The sequence below is a fragment of the Natrix helvetica genome (assembly GCF_964273705.1).
Source record: "Natrix helvetica genome assembly, chromosome: 1".
Classification (NCBI taxonomy): Eukaryota; Metazoa; Chordata; class Lepidosauria; order Squamata; family Natricidae; genus Natrix; species Natrix helvetica.
The window spans coordinates 233,699,015-233,719,715 of record NC_138548.1 but is presented as its reverse complement, the minus strand read 5'-3'; the positions used below and the strand labels follow the sequence as shown (position 1 = coordinate 233,719,715).

The 20,701-nt window shown below is 35.9% G+C and overlaps 1 protein-coding gene across 1 annotated transcript; it reads right to left on the bottom strand.

Annotated features, from left to right (window-relative positions):
- Window positions 1-50: 50 nt before the first annotated feature.
- PRKAR1A (protein kinase cAMP-dependent type I regulatory subunit alpha) lies at window positions 51-20,239 on the bottom strand. The gene is made up of 12 exons (XM_081934611.1): window positions 20,082-20,239; window positions 17,258-17,326; window positions 16,661-16,846; window positions 13,173-13,346; window positions 12,126-12,217; window positions 10,588-10,649; window positions 9,642-9,688; window positions 7,502-7,660; window positions 6,076-6,136; window positions 4,613-4,734; window positions 4,090-4,171; window positions 51-2,416 (listed from the first exon to the last, which is right to left on the bottom strand). The coding sequence occupies exons 3-12, from the start codon at window positions 16,835-16,837 to the stop codon at window positions 2,244-2,246; spliced, it is 1,149 nt and encodes a 382-aa protein (XP_081790737.1). The 5' UTR covers window positions 16,838-16,846; window positions 17,258-17,326; window positions 20,082-20,239; the 3' UTR covers window positions 51-2,243.
- Between the last annotated feature and the right edge of the window lie 462 nt (window positions 20,240-20,701).

The following is a 20,701-nucleotide window of genomic DNA, read 5'->3' as shown; positions in this document are numbered from 1 at the left end:
AAATCCAAGAATTAGCAGGGGAAGGGCCCACAAAAATGAAACACATTACATTTAAGAATTTAAATCATTTTATTGCTTTACCTGCCATTAGGACAATCTATAACAAAAGGAATATATTAGCACATACAATGTCAGACTTATAGTCAGGTAACAATACAAAAATGGTCCTCTGGTTTACTATAGCACTCTAGGGCAGTAGATTTTTTTAAATTTGCTAAGGTGACCTAGCAAAACAGATTATCTTCTAAAGCCCTGAATGTTAGCTAAGGCAAACTATACCAACTGTGGATTCAAACATATTTAAATTGCACACAAAGGTAAAGCTTTAACTGTGATTAATATTTAACTCAGACGTAGCTGGTTCATCTTAAAATCCTGTTGGTAAAACTACAAAAGGGAGTAAACAGCAAGCTAAAAAGACGCAGTAGTGAAACTTGATTAGAAAGCCTTATATAAAAAAATGTGCATTTTTTAGCGCTTACATAACATTTAAAATCTTTTTGGTGCTTCAACAAGGATCAAATCAAGCTTCAAAAATAACAAAAGGTATAAGGAAAAATAATCCCTGTAGATTTGAACTGAATAGAATTTAGAGAAAAAAGTAACATGGATCTCTGAAGAATGCAGGTGGATATCCTTACCTTACCAAGGTGGTTAGGATGAGCAGAAGGAACTAACAATGTATATTTTACATTTAAACCAAATCCAGATACGTGGACATATAAACGGCTGCCCACAGATTTTTTTCAAAAAATATGCTAAGGTTCCTATTTCTCCAACTGCAAAGTATGATTAGCAAATGTTCTTCCAACAGCCAGCAAGTCAGAAAGGTGTATATTAGGTCCAATTGTCTGAGGGGAGGGGCTGCTAACCGGGGCAAGTAAGATTTGTTAAGGAATAGTTGCATAAACAATGCAAAACACTTGCTGCCACTCCCATATAAAGCTCTACAGTAGTTTTAGATCATTTAGGTTACAAATAAACTGACTTGCTTACATTCTCCAACTGTGAAATTCAATAAAGCTAGTGGATAGCACCAAGTGCCACACAGAATATTGTTAACACAAACCTGGTAAATACTGAAACACACTTCCGACTTGACAACAGGATTAACTGTCCAAAACTAGTTATTCCACTAGATCAATGAGAATGTGAGGCCAAACAAACTAGAGCATGTGTCTCCTTCCAGCTAAATATTTTAGGAGCTTGAGAGGAAATAGGCTTTGATTCTTCTGCTTCCTGTCTTTCATTTTAGCCAGAGTCCTATCATCTTCCTAAATTAGACTGTATATTCCATCCTGCGTTGACCACCAGTTACATAAATAGCATCACTGAACTATCTGGTTCCAAAGTTAACAGGGAAGGCAAAGCTTGGAAAGGGCAGGCATAAGACTGCATACATAAGAATGCACCCTTCAGCTTCCTGTTCTAGATAGTGTGGATGGGGAGTTACAACTCACACTAGCTGAGGAGCAGTACACCAGTGTAAACACCTACACCTGTATTCAGGGGTTTAGCACATCGGTTGCCCTTTTGAGTAAAATCAGGAGAGGCATATATTATAAATATTCACATCTGAGAACAGGCAAAACTTTTTTGCTGTGCCAAAGATAGCAACACTTGGCAATAGTTGCCAAAACAAAAGCTTGTATACAAAAAACCTGACAAACAATAACCAAGCCATCTTGAAATGGATACAGATGCACAAAACTATCAAACTTCTAACTCTGGTTTTACTAGAAGCTGATCTCAGTAAACTTAACCAAACATCACCCATATCCAGAACATTTTGCCAAGAGGTTGAGCTGAGAAGTTTCTCAGTCTGAGAAAAGTACAGTAGAAAGTGATCACAATCTAAAAGGAACATGGGACTCCCTGTGGAGAACGCATGTTTAGAATTCCCCACTGTTACATCCTTAACTCTACTGCAATAACCTCGGTGCTCAGGAATTGTTCCCAGCAAAAGGAATGGCAGTCACTGCCCATACTGGACAGTGTACATTGCACAGAGAGAAGCAGTAACAGTAAAAGTTTCCATACAATTCCCTATTTTCAATGGGGCTGGGAGCACCAAAATAATGCTCTAAAATTTAAAACAACTGCTTTCTTCCCGTCCCCACCCCCACCCCACCCCACTCTCAGACAGACAGGAAGCTGCAATAGCCAGTAGCCGTGTGGCTCTGCACAAGAGTAATGAAAACAGTCTGCGTTTGTGAAGCATGTATTTGAGAAGGAGGGAGACTTCAGACAGAGAGAGAGACAAAGCTGTTGTACTGCTGGATGTTCCGTTTCAGAATATCGGAGCATGGACCCAAGACACGCTCAAATCTGGGCCGATCAAGCTTTACACATTTTAAGGGGCCACGAGCAACAACAGTGGCAGCACGAGGACGATTCATTAATAGAGCTATTTCGCCTATAAGGAAAAAACAACAACAATTTATTACAAATGGACCAATTAATGGAAAACTGATATGTACTGAACTATGCTCTCTTTCATTATCAGAGAAAAACTATAATTATTCCTGAACTGCTGCAGCTACTTTTACTCTCTTTAGTTTCCCGCTAATGAGCCTTAGACAATTGTGGATAGTCCACTCTTTCTTCTCTTATCTCCTTAACAGGAAATATTTGGAAATGATTGTTGTGAAATTTCATCAACATAATACTGTGTTTCCACGAAAATAAGACAGGGTCTTATTTTCTTTTGACACCCCCCCCCCCCCGAAATAAGCACTTGGCCTTATGGGAAGGTCTTATTATTTTTGAGGTGTAGGAGGTGGCGAGTATGATCACCTCATGACTGTTGCTATGTTGCAATATTTTCAGGGAGGGCTTATTTTAGTGCATGCGCTCAAAACCCGATTGGGCTTATTATCCAGGGAGGTCTTATTTTCAGGGAAATAGAGTACATCATGCATTGTTGGCTTGTATGCTAATCTAGAGGTGGACACCCTAAGGCGCTAAGGATATATGAAATTTTCAAACCTGCTTTTTGAAGATCTATATTGTAAGTAAAATGTGTTAAGAATTAAGAGAATCCTTTTCACTCCATTTATTTCCCTTAGGAGAATCACTAATTATTCTTCAATGCAATTTTGCTTCACAGACTCAAAATTTGAGTAAGGATTCACTTGTTCCAAGTATTAGTGAATGTAGAGACTTTTTTCAAGTTCATATGGTTACAAATGTTCTTTTACAGTGTTGAGAAATGGTGTTTTAAAATAAAAAAAATATTTTCAGAATTCCCAATAGACATTAAATCTACTTTTAGACTTATTTCTAATGATCCACAATTGACTTTACACCACTTGTGGTTGCAGGTTTTGTACCTGTTACTCATTATTAGTGCCGCATGTATTTGAATATGTATTTTAGAAAACAATACAATTCTATTTAGGATTGATGGAAAAGTCAAAGTATGTGAATCTTCTCACATTAATTTCAGTTAGAAAAAATAAAGTGATGCTAACATAGGGCAGGAGACTTCTTTGCATACCAAGTGGTTTGCTATTAATATAATTGGGCTTTGAGGAGTTAGCACAAAACAGTGTGAAGAAGCTAATTGCCTCATTCTAATCCTCTCAGAGAACAGAGAAAACCATTTTCTCACATTTATGGAAATGTTCCATAATACTGTGGAAATATATTTAAAGGGATAACTACAATATTCTTTCTTCAAATAATATGACATGGTTTTAACTCCACACCCTATTCCAAAGATCATCATGATAGATAATAAATTATCTAGATAGGGGACTTTTATTTCAATCAATGTCTGATGTATCAATCCAAAGCTCTTATGACATTCCAAGCCAGAATTTAAAAAGATTGGTAAGGACATAAAGCTATTCTGTCATCACCAGCCAAGAAGAAAGTATATCACCTTCCCTAAAATCTATTTAGCTCTCAGGAATATGGCATCTTTTTCAAGTAACTTTTATTATGTGGATTAGTAACCATTTGATGTCAATATTTCCTGCTGGTGCAATGCATTTCCCTGACTTAAGCACTATTACAGAGACATGGTGAGATGACACTGATGTGCTTATAGGAAATGGAAGGGATGGAAGACAAAGGAAAACTCACCAAAATAATCAGAGGGTGCAAGTCTGCCTACTTCAACAAATTCTTCATGCTCTGACCTGCGCTGCAACACAGCAGCTGTACCCTGTAAAGGAATTATAGGGTTAGTGACAGTTTTTTTTTCTATGTGCCAAAACAACAGTTTCATCATAGATTCAGAAAGCAGAGGCATATCCATTTAATAACTCAAATTAATGTGTTCCCATAACCCTTAAGACCTGAGAGAGGCTGTGTATCCATCCTTGGTGCCATATATTACCCACAAGTTTGTTTTATAACCAAACTGGATATTCTTTCTGCTGTATGGTTTTTTTAAATAATATTCTCCAATGATGATCAAATAATTAAATTTACTGAGAGCCATTTTAAACTCAGTGAAGTATTGCTAGTATTTTTACATACATTTTCAAAAATGCAATCACATCTGATGATAGGGATTGGACTCTAATATTGAAAAAGAATCAGAGTTAAATCAAGAGAAATGAAGCTAAAACTGTAGCAAACAATACAGACTATTATTACTCACCTCTAATATAATGAAAAATTCATCTCCAGGTTCTCCCTGCACCACAATCTTTTGTCCATCCTCAAACTGTACTGGCTCTAATGCATCAGCCACTGTGAGACGTTCCCATTTGTCAAGGGATTCTAAATTAAAAGGTAACTATTTAATAGCAAATTTTGCTGGGTTACAAAGATTTATAAGTAAGGTATTTGTTTACTTTAAATGAGAGTTTTCTGCTCCTATCTACCTCAGCATCCATTATGCAGGCTTTTTAATCACAATCTCGCACTTTACTACGAACAATTTAACATTCATTCACATCACAAATTTGGCAGTTCAAATAATAACATCTCAACAATGCTGAAAGGGTTTTCAAGGTCCTTTATAGCAGGTTAGTTGATTATGTTTTAATTAGTAGGCCAGGACTGTGCCCTCTTAAGTTACTAAAATACAAATTCCAATTGATATTGATAATAATCTCAATACTGGTCACGCTATTGGGGTTGCTGGAAGTTAAGAGCCTGCAACTTAATGAGGACCTTTCAGTGTACACACTGGCAATTCTAATGGACATCCTTGCATACTGGCAGCAATGTTCCAGGTTCAATAAGGAGATTCTCTCTTTCACTCACAGAGCTGGTAATACTCCATAGAAAACGCTCCAAAACAAACCCACTCTGTATCTATGTCCTAAGAAACAAAAAAGTTCCCTGAATCAAAGGCAAATTAATTCTTAGGGTGGTGGGTTATTCAAAACGTTATCTCTTATAACAGTTCATCAACACAAATAAGGTATTTTAAAAACAGTAAAGTGATCAAAAATTAATTCTCTTTAGAAATAGCTAAATGCTTACAATTGACAATACTGTGAATAGCTCAACATACAACTGATAATGTAGCAGATCCTTACAAGCAGTAAGTTTCTCATGTACAGTTGCTTTCCTTTACAGCAAGGTTGCAAAAAATGTGACAATATGTAGCACAGAAAGATGTTCTGAAGCAATGGCTGGACTCTAAATCCTGTTTTGGAGACAGGCTACATGAGTACATAAACAAGTAAATGATATGGGCATGAGTGTGTGTGCAAACACACACAGACAGATATATAGGAAGCGTAAAGATGTAGGAAAAGAGTTGTATAAAAAATAAAAGACTAAAGGATATCTAACAAAATTATGGAAGAAAATATTTAAGAGGAAGCTATATGCTGAAGCACATTCAATTTTTCTGCACTTTTCAGCAATACACGTTAGTCACAAACCAAACTTTTGACAAAAGGAAGAACAAAACTCCAGAATTTATGTCATTCAGACTCTTGACAAAGTATAAGCAGGATGATAAAGAGAATAGCAATAAAATACAATGCAATGCAAAGTAATAAATAAAAAGGAGAACAGCAGCAACAAAATATGGAATAGCAGAATGGATGTAATATTCTCTATCTGCCCATGTAGTAGTAACACCAAGAAATTTGTCACACTTACCAAGTATTGACACTTTACTAAGAAACTCTTCATACATCTTTCTCTTCCTCAGTGTGCTACCCTGGAAGTTGGGGAAGAAAATACACCTGAAAATCAGTATTATTTCTATATTGTTTTGTTTTAGGAAGCCACAATACTCTCCTGTCAGGAGAATATTAAGGTTACAAATAGTTCTGAGTTCTTGGTTTGTTAGTTCCTGATTGGATGCTTGTATAGTAAATAATAGTTTTAAAATAGTTTAGAATTATTTAGAGACCAAGGAGAACAAAAAGATGGCTTACATTTTTTTAAAAAATAAATGAACATAATATGCCGTGTAGATTCTTACACTAAGTATCTATTTGGCATATTAGGTCCATTTATTTTTTAAAAGCTAGTTTTATGTGCATCCATTTAGATGTAAGTTCTGCTAAATTTGATGGGAAAAGGTTTTTTGCCTTTAACAGGGTTTTTAATGTATAATACAAAAACAAGAGCCCTCTTGGGGCAAAGATATCTGATCCAATATTCACATGAATTATATTATGTTCACAACATTTAATATTGTGCTGTTATGGGCATGGCTCTCTACATAGCTTAGAGAGGTTATTTTCACTAATTGCTTTTTTCCTTGCACTCTAGCCATCATGAGACAAACCAAATTAATTATAAGCAAGAGTCTCTTATGTATTTTTGGCTGTTAAAAGAATTTGCTTCATTCAACCAGTATCTATTTAGCAACATCAATTTAGTTTCCAGTTGAAAAAATGAATTTTATTAGAATGCTGATGATTGGAGTTTCATTACCTTCCCACCATATAAAAGGTATTCATTTAAAATAAGATTTTGAAGTGCACATAGATTAAATGGCATATTAAAAATTGAAAAGCTCAACTTGCCCATCTTACATGAGGTTTATGAGGTCAGGTTAGAACATTACTGAGAACTCTGCAAAACAGTACTCATTCAATATCATAGTTAATAATATGGCTCAAGACTTCTAAGAAAACTGTTATGTCTGTAATTCACTTTTAACATTTACAATGCAGCAAGTGTGAATTTCAGAAACTGAAATAGCTGTCAAGTAAATCATCTTCATTGATAAAAGCAATAAATACAGTATGTTTGACTGGGATTTAGGAAGTTAAAATTGTACAAGTCCCACCGCATGCATGGAAATTAAAGAACAGTGCCTCATTTCTGTATCACTTAGTATAAACAACTAATTTGTGATATCTTAATCATGAAGTACAGACATGGATATTGATCTGATCACTAATATAAACATCCAACATCCATTTTGTGAAAGGCTACATTCAGATGATATTATTACTACTCAGTTGTTCTTCCTATCAGTTCATTATAATTCTACTATTTTACTGATATGCTTCCCCAAATAAAGTATGGTATAAATGCATTGTTTCTTTCAAGACATTGAAATACTTACCATAAGAATTCTTCTATAGCTATCTCGATCTATACCCCACAGTTTCACGTTGGTTTTTGCTTTGACAGTTGCTGCTCGGGGTGTCCCATAGATCAGTGCAAGTTCTCCAAAGCTGCCCCCCTCTCCAACACTGGTGGCCCATTCACTGTTCACATAAACCTAGAGGAGGAATATGTACACATTTATTTCAAAATATATTTTATGTTTTGGTTTTGATATGTACTTTGTTAATTCTAACATTTTTTTTAAAAAAAGGAAATCTTTTTACATCCTGTTTTAAATTTTGTTAATACCATTGAGGCCTTTCCAGAACAGAATGAAATCAAACAAATGACATCTTAATAATTTCTCATGTGTTCATAATATGCAAACGCCAAGAGGCTGCTCCTGTTTAGAAAAATATTTAAGCATATATGCATGACAAAAGGGTTCACTCTATTTGTTTACCCTAATGTACTACCTAGGGTGCAAATTACTTTTTATTAATTACGTGCCATCAAGTAATTATTGACTTTTAGTGACCTCATAGAGGATGATCTGTCCTCAACCTGATCCCTCAGAGGAAAAACCCACTGAAGTTCAGTCCATCCACTTTGCTGCTAGTCATCCTATTCTTCTTTTTCTATCTTCAGTTCATAGCATTAAAAACTTCTCCAGAGAGCTAGGTTATCACAAAATGTATCCAAAATGTGGTGATATGAGCCTGGTCATTGTGCTTTGACTGGAACAATTAATCCTATGATCCATTTATTTATTTATTTTTTCTTGGCTGCCCAAGGTATCCTCTAAAGGATCTTCTCTAACACCAAGGTTCAAGAGATCAATACTCTTTCTATGCTGCCTTTTCAAAGGTATTACTAGGATTTTTTTTTCCACTTATAGACTGCTCCAATCTGAATGGCTTTAGCTGTATACACGTAGTTCTTGACCAGTGTGTCAAACTGGTGGCCTGCGGGACAAATGCTCTGCCCCACCCCAGCTCTGCCAATGGGAAAACATCATGAAACGTCATGTGACGGCAACATGACACAGCAAGTTTGACACCCGTGTTCTTGACTTATAAACACAACTGAGCTCAAACTTTCTGTTCCTAAGCAAGGCAGTTGTTAAGTGACTTGCCCCATTTTACGACGTTTTTTGCCACAGTCGTTAAACTAATCACTGCAGTTATTGAATCATACCATAATTAAGCAAATCTGGCTCCCCCCATAGTAGTCAGAAGCTGGCTGGGAAGATGATAACATGACCCCGGGACAGGACAAGTTCATAAATACATGCCAATGGCCAAGAGCTGAAATTTTGATCATGTTACCATGGGGATGCTGTAATGGTCATAAGTTTGAAAACTGGTCATAAGTCACTTTTTCCAGTGCCGTTGTAACTTCAAACAGTTACTAAATGAATAGTTCTAAGTCAAGGACAACCTGTATGTGAGCAATCCAAACAGTGAACAATTCCGTATCTTAAAACAACCCATTCAATAGAGATATACAGGGATAAAATAAAACTATAAAAACAGATACGTGCCAATGTAGGGCCCAAGTTCTGCTGAAATAAAATCATTCTGAGAAAGTTCTTAAGCATAAGGATGGGAGTGGATCATGCTTCTAGGAGGGAGCATTGTGTGATAGAGTGGAAATTACTACTGAAGAGGCCAGTCTCCTAGATCAAGTCCCCTTATATCTCCTATAGGACAGGGAAACCCAGGCCAAGCTCTTTATGTGGAAACTAAATTTATTAAGTTTGTATGTCACCCATTTCCCAATGACTTTGGTAGTTTTTGTTCATAACTTTTCATTCCTGATTATTTAAAGTACCAGGAAAATATGCTACAATTATTTGGAATCAATAATGAAAACTTCATTATCAGTTTATCACTACATAATGATTTTATAAGCTATGAAAACGCTTAACACCGTGAAAGCACCAACCATCTTAATTTAGTCTCAACAATACCCTGTGCTATATCAGAAAATATCAGAAAATGCGTGGCTAAAGCAAGTTTAGAGAAACAATGGAAACTCAAATCCCAACTGGTTATTTGTACTGTATTTAATAATCATGACCATCTTTAATATTACATGTATTAAAATAATGCAACAACAATAGATCAATATATTTAAGGGGGGGGGAAACTTACATCCATTTCTCCTTGATCAACAACATAGAAGTTATCCCCTTCATCACCTTAAGGAAAGGACAGTATGTGAAATAACTTTTCTAATCTTTTAAAAAGCATTAGAGATGTACCTTTAATTTTAGCATCAAATAAACATTTTAGATCAAATACCGATCAACATAATACATATAATTACAATTTTATATTTGGCATAATTTTAAGAATATCCAATATTTCCTTCAGTTCTTGGTACAAATTCACTCAAGTTAGACTTTGCATTCCATGTCCAACTATTAATAAAAAGATGGAGCTATTCAGCTGTGATTGGATAATTAAGGGTCAACCAGCTTACCTCAAGTGAATGTAAAAGCTTCTACAAAGACCAATGCTGGCTGCTATGGTTTGTATCCCTAACCCTAATCCATTTACTAAGTTTACCAAAGGCAAAATAAATAATGAATAACTTACATCAAAAAAACCCTATATATTGCATAGTGAATACAGGTAGTCCTCAATTTACAACAGCAATTGAGGCCAAAATTTCCTGTTGCTAAGTGAAAAAGTTAAGTTAGTTTTGCTCCATTTTTGATAAGTGAATCACTTCAGTTAAGTGAATCTGACTTCTCCACTGAGTTTGCTCATCAAAAAGTTGCAAGAGATGATCATGATACTGGGACACTGCTACCATCATAAATATGAGTCAGTTGTCAAGTATCTGAAGTTTGATTATGTAACCATGGAGACGCTGCAATGGTCGTACGTGTGAAAAGGGATCATAAGTCACTTTTTTTCAGCGCCGTTGTAACTCCGAATGATCACTAAGCCAACTGTTGTAAGTCGAGAACTACCTGTAATATATTTGGAACATCTTCCTATATCAAGTCCTATACCATTAAAAAGAAAACAGTTATGTAAGCTGATATCTTATAAGTTAAATAAATTCCAATCAAAAAAATAAATCACATACCTTGCTGTATCACAGTCTCACCAGCAATATAAGTGACTGGAAACATCGCATCAAATATATCACTGAAAGAAAGTATAGATTTACTCAGCATAAAAGGAAAAAAATGGAACACATTTATGCTAATATTAATTAAGACTAAGTCATCAGAAAGAATGGTTTTTACAAGTATTCTATATTTGATCTTTTTTTTTTTTAACAATTGGCATTCACTTGCTGAAATGAGGTGTTATTTCCTACCTCATTCCATTTTCAAAATGGAATCTGTAACAATGTGAACAGCCCACTTTGTTTCCCATTTTTCAATTCTAAGACAATTATAATGAACACCATTTTTAAATACAAATAAAAACTGGCTTTGGAAAAAAAACTTGCTGGATGAGTTAGAGAAAGACTCATAGTATTAAAAATATTGATGCAGCTTTGTATGGGTAACAGCTAGCTTAGCTTCATTAAAGAGCACTTCTACATGTTTTATAACACATATATGATTATTATTATTCCCTGCATGTGTACAAGGAAGAAGGTATAAATTATTATAATCCCACACTAAAATTCATAAAATAAGGTTCATCTGAGTTGAAAACTAATTTGAGAGTACTAATTGTGCCAAACAAAAGACGTTCTTCTTCTCTAATCTTACAATTCACTTTTAGTTATGTTCCTAGTCTTGCCTAGGAAGTAAAAAAAAAAAGCAGATTGCAAACACTGGGAGTGACATGAGGTTACTATAGTTCCCAATGGAATACACAGTCTAGGAGGAATATTCCATACACACAACCTCCTTAGGAAGCAAAAACAAATTCTTATGAGATTTTCCCATATATATATATATATATATTTTAAAAGACACTGTGGTTAAGGCAGCTACATACTTTGAAGGCTATAATTGAGAATCAAGTAGATAATCTGCTCTTTTGAGAGAATAATTAATTCTATTAAAATTAAATTCAAATAACTTAGAACCAGTGATTGCAGCTTGAAGATTTCAGTTTGCCAGATCCACATTTTTTTATTATTTTGGACTGACAAAACTTTGAACAGGCAAGCTGTCACTCTATTTTGTATGCAGCAGCTACGAAGCCTGCTGCATTCAAAACAAAACAGTAGTTCTGATGCAACACAGTATTTGCTCTGCATACAGAGCAATCTACACTTTCCATTCAATGTACATCTATCACTATAGAATGAGTCAAATCCAAGTTCAATTGCAGGCATATGTTAAAAATTGCAATTGAGATCCTATCCTTTACCTTTAAAAATCTACCTTTCAGACAAAAACCAGTGAGGAATATAGAGTTAGAAAGTTTAATTACCACCTTTAAATATTTTAAATAATGAATTCTAAAAGATATACACTGGTTTGATCTAAGTTGAGTTTCATATAAGATTCACATAAGATTTTTTTTTGCCTCAAAAAATTGAATGAAATCAGCTGGGAAAAACCTTAGTTCAAAGTTAAATAAAAAAAGCCCCCAAATCCAATGGAAAATAATCCTTGATATTCAGTCTCTAGTTTGATTTAAATGAAGAGGCCCTACCTTCTTTCATTGTCATCAAGATGAGCAAAGAGCACATTCTTCTCTATGGCTTTCGCCAAGGCAGCCATAGTTTTATAATCCTTTGGAATAACCTGCAATATGGAAGATACCCACAAAGTTTTAGCTGAAGACATTTTAAGTGATTTATCACTCATTCCTGAATTCCACCTTTTTTTATTTGACACTATATATATATTTGTTTTCTGAGGTTTTCGCGGGTCTTTGGTTGTTCGAGTTTTCTCCCGCGTAGAATTGGAAGTATCTTCACAACGTTTCGATGAAGTCTCATTCATCATCTTCAGGCTGGTGCTTCCGGCTTGGTGCTTCCAGGAGCACGCGGGAGAAAACCCGAACAACCAAAGATGTGTATGTATGTATATATATATGTGTGTGTGTGTATATGTATATATGGTTGTGATATACCATTTTTCTGAAGAGGTAAGTTTAATCTAGCATGATACATTTATTAATTTGAAAGAAAAAATTACCAATGATCAAATGTATTGTTTTGCCAATATTTGGAATACAAATTCAGAAAAAAAAATTAAATGAGTGTTATTCTTCCCAAAGAATAGCAGATCTATTCATTTTTACAGAAAAAAATAGCAGAAATCCAAAAATACAGGGGAAAAATGTTTGCCATTCACTGTATTAACTATAGCGTATTAGAATCTATCTCCTGAACATCCAGATAATTTAAAACATGCTGATTTTGCTGGCAAGACAAAATGAATAAAGCAACAAAATTTATGTCTTACTCATCCCTCTTGCTGGCATAATGGCACCAAGAAATCAGTCAACATTTTAATGATTTCCTCATAATTCAGGTTCTTGAAGCTAGACTTTGAATAAACTATACAAAAGCCAAATAGATCATACAGATGGTATCACAGGAGATTTAACATCAGAAAAATGTGAGATGAAATCATACAATAGAATTAAAGATAGTTTGTCTCCTCCAAACAGGATCCAGTAGCCCAACCATGGAAAAAATAATATACAAGTCATGAAGTAAGGCTTATATGAAATAACAATTTGAAGCAACACCTTTCTAACATAAGAGGCAGCATCCTCTTCAGTGTAAACCTCTGCACTAATGGCACCACGTCTTCTACGACCTTTAACCACTGGGTTCATTGGTGGTGGTGGAGAAATTTCATCTTCACGGGAATCTGTGCGAGAGCTGGCTTTCTGCTGACTGATAAACTGCTTTGTTTCTTCCTAGAAGGAAACAGAAATTTAAGCCATATAAACATTGCAGTTTATTTCTTATTTTTTAATTGGTTTTACTAAACTCATACACAGTGACATATATACAAACTATATGGTTGAAACTGGATCACATACTTACAAGAAACCAAAATTCACTCTTGTCAACTATCTTGCACTTAGAATTGCCTAGTTATTACTGATTCCTAGCATTAGTCAATGTAAGCTGCCAAGTACATATGAATACTTGAACTGAATTAAATTACTGAATCAATAAGGCTTTGATACAATCAGACTGCATATTGCATTAAAATTTAAAGACGGAAGAGATACACTTCTGCAAGTTTAGAGCAATCTGCATTACCCTTCTTCATTTCAGAAAAAAGAGAGGCAATTTATAAATCCTGAAGCCCTAATGATGTGAAAAATCTTATTATTACCTGCTAGAGTAATTTTTAAAAACATAATGCTGAAATTCTTATCTAGCAGTTTGCATAAATTGACAAGTAGATTCTATGCAATGGTTTTGTAACTTTTAAAATAAAAATAATTTAACATTATTTTAATTAATCGATTTTAATTTACATACTATCCTTTTAAAATCATAAAAATGTAACCTTCTGTGAATTAAAATGTTATATATCACATATGACAACAGAAAAAAGACAATTAGCAACTTACATATGTAAAACAACATATAAATTTATGAAGTTTGCTGATTCAACAATTAATGTCCCTTTTTGGAATGCAATTACTATCCTATAAGTAATATATTAGACAAGCAATACAACTAGCAATTGAAAGAACATGTTGGCATATTGTGTAGTGTAGTATAGTGGTCGTTTTAGTAAGCAACATTTTAAGAATTAAGATGGGTTAATTCTCTCATGATGGAAAATCTCATGATGGAGAAGAACAATGAAAAATGTGCAAGAATGTATCACAGCTATGCACATGACCAGGATTTTAGACCATGGGTAGATTTGAGAGTAAAATCTCAATCAGGGGGAAATATTCATTATTCATGGCAATCCATTAAAGTAGATACTATATTATTACAACAATTTACATCATTGTCATACATGCAAATTATGTCATTAATGACTATCATTATGCGATCTATTATGCAAATCACCATGGAAATTTGGGACATTGCTTATAAAACTATTGCATCGTACTATTTATACTTGTTGAAACCTGATTTTTTATGAAAATAAAAAATATATAATTTTTAATATTTTATTAAACATAAGACCGAGATAGCTTTAAAATAAACACACTTGCCTTAAGTATCAATCCCTATTCAAAGGGCTCCTGCTAAAAAAAAATCAACTAAAAATCAGTACGTTAATCTATTTATTTCATACAGTGCACTTCAAAACATTAAATTCCAATGAGGAATTTCATACGTAAGAAACCTCTGTTGGATCTAGAAACAAGAATTTTACTGGTTGCCTCTTCCTCCCATGACAACACCCTGTAGAAATCAATTCCACTCTTTGTGGACCAAAGAGTCCTATGATCTGGCACAAATGGGCACTAGGGGATAAGTAAATAGAAGAATTCAGAGATTCATGCTAGTGTCCAGTGAGATAGTCCTTTCGGCTAGCACAAGACATTTCTGAATCAAAGCCAGGAACTTAAAAGCTCACACAATCACTTGACTGCTTTTAGAGAACTGCATAATTCAATATTTGGATCAAGCCAAATTCAAAGCTGCATGGATCACAAGAGTCTTACCCATCAAAGTAGTGTTTATGTATCCATCCTTAAAGGGTGAATTAAAAGTACTTGTACATAATTATCAATATATTTGTGACTCTTCTACACAAAATAAAACATAGGTTTTCCAATATTATGTCTCGAGAGAATTAAATGTATTAATCTAACAATTCAGAGTGACTGCAGAAAACGCTAAATATTGGTCTTGTGATATGCCTTTAGATAATCAGCTGCCATGCCATGAATGTTGCTGACCTTCTCTCCTTCCACAGAATGTTGACATAGAGATGGGAGAAGCTGTTACTGACACAGCAATCAAAGAACAAGAAGAAAGTATTACTGTAGCCATGTTGTGCAGTAAACACAATTTATGTATTTGGATCTCTTTGAATGTGCATAAAATGGTTGCAGCGATGCAAAATGTTTAGCCAAACAGGATACAAATTTAACTGTACTTGCATGTATGTTAAGGTAGATTAGCTGTAACACTGGACTTTTTGTGTACTTTAACATCTTGTGTAAACTCAGCCTACTTTGTTAATTAGTTCTATTTATGGCATGTGTCCCCAAATAGTTAATTCTGATTGGCAGGTTCCATGAATAGTCACTCAATATGTTCAAACCAGTTCTGGTTAAAGTGAAGATCACATTTTATAAAGCATGTCAAAATCAGATTCTAGGATTATAAGGATAACATTATATGTAAACAATACCATATTTCTACGACAAATCTTATGGAGTTGAAGTGTCTTTTCTTAGCAGCATATTAACATAATTTTTTCTTGTTGTTCATCTACAATTCAGACATGTTGGCTGCATTCATGTTAAATCATAATGTAATTTGTTTTGGATTATTGTTTTGTGTGAAACAGCCTGTTTTTTGGAAACAATGTTTATGCCTTAACAGCATTTACCAATTCCTTCACACCATATGCTAAACCAAATCATGATTTGGGGTTGACATACTGTGTGCTTCCCCTTGCTGAGTTTGTAATCCAAGTTTTAAGGCTTACTATGAAGTCTTAAGCTAGCTATTTCTATTTCTTCAGCCATGCCAAACAAACCCAATGAAGACAGTTTAAGATTCAACAATATCAATGAAAGCATCATCTTCATTCCCATTAAATAAAATGGCACCAACCTCATGTATATTTATTTGTATGTATTCAAGGCTTATAGTTTACTCCAATCAAGACTGACTCTGAGTAGCATGCAAATTCCCCTTTGATGGGACAGCATTGAGAAGAATCAGACATAACTTCTCATTTACCAAAAAAATAGTACAGGTGCACAGAACAATTGTAATCCTAGTTTCTAAAAAGTTCTGCACCACAGAATACTCAGATACTGTGCAATCAAAGTTTCTAAATAAAAATCTCTTGAAGCAGAGAGAGTTGCTATGAATATTTTAAAAATCCGGAATCTTACACAAAGGGACCTGCCTCTGCGCTATCCTCAAAGCCTAGTCTTAATCACATTTCAGAGAACTAAGTAATGTTGCACTTTTTTGAAAAGTTGATGTGCTCCAGGTCAAGCATAGGATTCATTATTATTTTGAAAGAAGAATGTTTTTCTCATTTTCTTTTATGAAGTTTAGTTTTTACCTTTTCCAATCTTTCAAAATATTCCCGGAGGAAGCCCATAGGTCTCTCAGGTCGCACTGTACAAAGCTGGACAATGCAATCTTTCAGGAGTTGCTGGATGTTATGTTTTTGGACGTAGTGCTCACATTCACGGAGGCTACGTTCTTCTTCACTGCTGCTACTACTAGAGGCTGCCATTGCTGGTATCTGAAAGAAAAAAATATTTGAAACTCTAGCTTCCATTGCAACTTCAGTGTATTTGTAGTGTACACTAGGTATATTATGTCTCTCAGCAAACATAGAAGTTGAGCATTAATGTATTTGCAGACATAGTGCTTGGTTATACGGGGCGGGGGGGGGGGGTTCAGAAAAAAAAATTAAGCTTAATTCAACCAAAACCCATGTTCAATTATTCTAGGAATATCAGATGCTAAACTGCTTCCAATAATGTACATGATGATAACATAATAAGTGAAAATAAATGATTTTACTAATGGTAGCTTGCAACAAAAAAAAGATTGAAAAGAAAGCTGCCATAATTAAATTAAAATATTCATTAGTGGATTTTCTAAAAATAATTATGGAAATAAAGAATATATTTCAGCTGATACCACTTACTTGAGACGAAGTCCACAGCAACTACAGGTATGCACAGAATTTGCAGGAGACTGTTAATCCCAGTATCACCTTTCAAAACGGAAGTAAGAAAGTGAATAGTTGGAACACCCTATTAATACATGCTTTCCTTTGTGACATATTTAGACACATGGTTATATTCTTACAGTTATAAACATATGCCTTGGATTTTCATTGCTGAGGATAATTTGCCGGTTAAATAAAAATGATGATGCTGAATAATCAATCTCCCCTTCAAAACACTGTATTTGTGTCTATTCTTGCAGAGTTTAAATGTTACAGCAAAAACTTTTTCCTGATTGACCAGCACACATATAATTAGAGGGCATTTACAATCATATTGCTTTAGGTTCTATAGTATCAGCTGGTTCTTCTGTTTTGACAACTTGCATAATAAAGGTCAGTAACACACAGCTTAATTAAACGTACAAGAATTACTCTGTGGCTCTATAACAGCTTGCAAATTAGTCTGTGGAAAAAACATTCACACTGTTGACACGTAGCAGCAGACAACAGTGCTTAACAGCAGCAGACAACAGGGCAAAAACCAGACAGAAACTTTTTTCTCAAATATTTTATGAGGCATGCCAAATAGAATCAATTCCATTTTTAAATAGAATTTATCTTAAGAATAATTGCAATATATTTTTACACATAAATACTGTATCAAGTGAAAATTCAATTCAACACCTTTATGTTGCCATCAGTATTTGCAATGTGAAGAAAATGGATTCAACGTAAAACCTGTCTAAATTTCACTGCAATTAAAGTCTGCTTTCAGACAAAGAAAATATATTTGCTACCTACATGAATCATTAGGGATAAAAAACATGAACAAAAATCTAATTTGAATATGAAAATATTATAAATAAGTGACAAAAAGAATCCTCCATCTTATTGAAATAATGCTGCATACCTGAAGAATAGAATACTACAGGACCCTAACAACAGTCTGAACCACTTAACATATTTCAAGGTAATTCCCTATAATTCTCCTAAGGAAAAAAAAAGCAACCGGGAGTTACAAAATGCATTTTTTTCTGTTCAAAAGTAAACTGTTCATTCACCAGGACAAGAAAACCAAGATATTCAAGAGATCATAAATTATAGGCTATTTTCAACTTAGCAGTTTTTATCTATGAGAACAGTATCTCTCATTTTAACCAAGGACTAGTCATTAAAGTCAGAACAAGCAACCTGATACCCTTATGAGCTTTAGCTCATAAGGGTTTTGCCTCTTGATAGAAAGGGTATTTCTATCAGGAAACAAAACATTGACACAATCATCTGGAGGATGTCATGATTTTTACTGTATAAGAAAATGATATAGAATTTCTCCCCATACCCAGCGGAAAGCACCTTATATAATATCAGGCAAGTTGCAGGAGTCTCTGGGTGTGATTGATTTACTGATTTTTCTATACAGGAACTTAGAAGTGCAAATATAGCCCAACATGAAGCATTCTGGACAAGACCCAACAAACAGTGACATTAAAACATGTAAAATCAATCTAAACTCCTGGTGACTACATGGATATGTCCACCATGTTTTGTCAGCACTACTGAAGTAGATTGGCATTCTTTACTGGTCTGTTTAATGTTTTTCCTCCCATTCTGCTTGCTTAGATTTTCTGAGATCAGAGCAACCAACCATTAACCGGGCCTGCAACCACACTAAAACAAACGGTAAACTATGTAGTCAATTGCTAAGGGGTTGCTTTCCATACAATATGGGCTTAGAGATGTCCTGAAACAAATCAAAACAATGGAGACAGCAATCCAAGCATTAGTTTAGTCCAACTCTTTACCAGACCACCAACATTACTTTAAAAAAAATACACATAGACAAGGCCTGTATTAATAAATTCTGTTCCCAATACAATCCTGCCTTTTTAGGTAAATGCAAAGTTTGTCCCCGAATGGAAGGGCTGTGTCTTAATAATAATGATGATAATATTCATAATCATAACAGCAGCTTATATCATCCGACGTTACCTTAACAGTTCCTAGGTCCTTGATTAGGACTGGAGTTGTTGAGCTACCAAACAGCCCCAAAGGCTGAGAATCTCACCAAAGATTAACCAAAGGATAATAATAATAAAAATACGCGGAACATCATACATCTTAAGAAGGTGCTTGGTTGATACCTAGGTCACTGGCAGCAACCCCTATCAACCATTAGCACCAGTCAATGGTATCTATGATGCATTTTTGAATGTTCAGTTGACTGAGTTTCATGTTTAATGAATAAAGTATATAATAATAGATGTTCCCCTCAAATAGTCTATCAGTTAAAAGTGTTCCTCAAGGTTTTGCTTCAAGGGTTACCTGTAAAAATAAATAAATAAACAAACCCCCAGCCAGCCGCTACTTCAAAGCAGGACTTCGTCCCCAATTCCTTCTGGCTTTCTGTCTACGCGGCGACACATCTCCCGGGAGCCGCGCCGATGCTCCCTCCGCTTCCCGCGGCGCTCTCCTCTCGTGCAGAGGCGCCGCTTGTTTTCAACCGGTACCCTCCCCCTCCAAAAAGGCAGGCCCGGCGCGGCACCCGCCGGCGCCATGGCCCGCCCCCCCCCCCGCCCGAACCCCTAACCTCGTCCCCATCAACGGTCTTCCTCCGCCTGGCCGCTCGACGGTTCCCACTGAGGCGAGATTGGAGTCAAGGGAGGCCTGGCGTCTCCCGCCTCAAAAGCCGCCTCAGACGAGCGCGCCTCTCACACCGGGCCTCGCTGCACCCCTGGGCGGCTGCGGCCGAAGACCCCCCTCACCCCCCTCGGGAGAGACTCGAGGCCCGGGCCTGACTTACCCCGGGTCCGAGCGGCGACTCCCTGCTTGGGCCTCTCCGCGATGGTCGAGCCCCCTCCTCCTCCTCCTGCTGTCCCGATTTGCGGCCTCCTTCTCTTTCTCGGCGATCGCTCCCACCGGAAACCCAGCTCTCTCCGCCAATCACCGCCCGGCGTGACGTCAATGAGCCTCGTTCTCACTTGCCGAACCGTCCCCGTGGCAACCTTAAAGGGGACGCGCCGGGTCTCCTTCCCCCGCTAAAAAGTAGCAGAAGCCAGAAGAGAAGAGGAGAGGGCGGAGCGCCGTTTCGCGCAATTGCTGGCTTTTCCTTTAATTCCCGCTGACGTCAGACTGCGGGTTGCAACGGCACCGTCGCCCTCCCGGTTCCCCGAGGGTCAAGCACAGAGTTGGAAGGGACCTTGGAGGTCTTCTAGTCCAATCCCCTGCTCAGGCAGGAAACCCTATACTATTTCAGACAAATGGTTATCCAACCTTTTCTTGAAAACTTCCAGTGTTGGAGCATTTACAATTTCTGGAGTCAAGTTGTTCCACCGATTAATTGTTTTAACTGTCAGGAAAATTCTCCTTAATTCTAGACTCGTTGCATTGTGATTTCTCAGACTCCCGCTAACTAGGCAAACT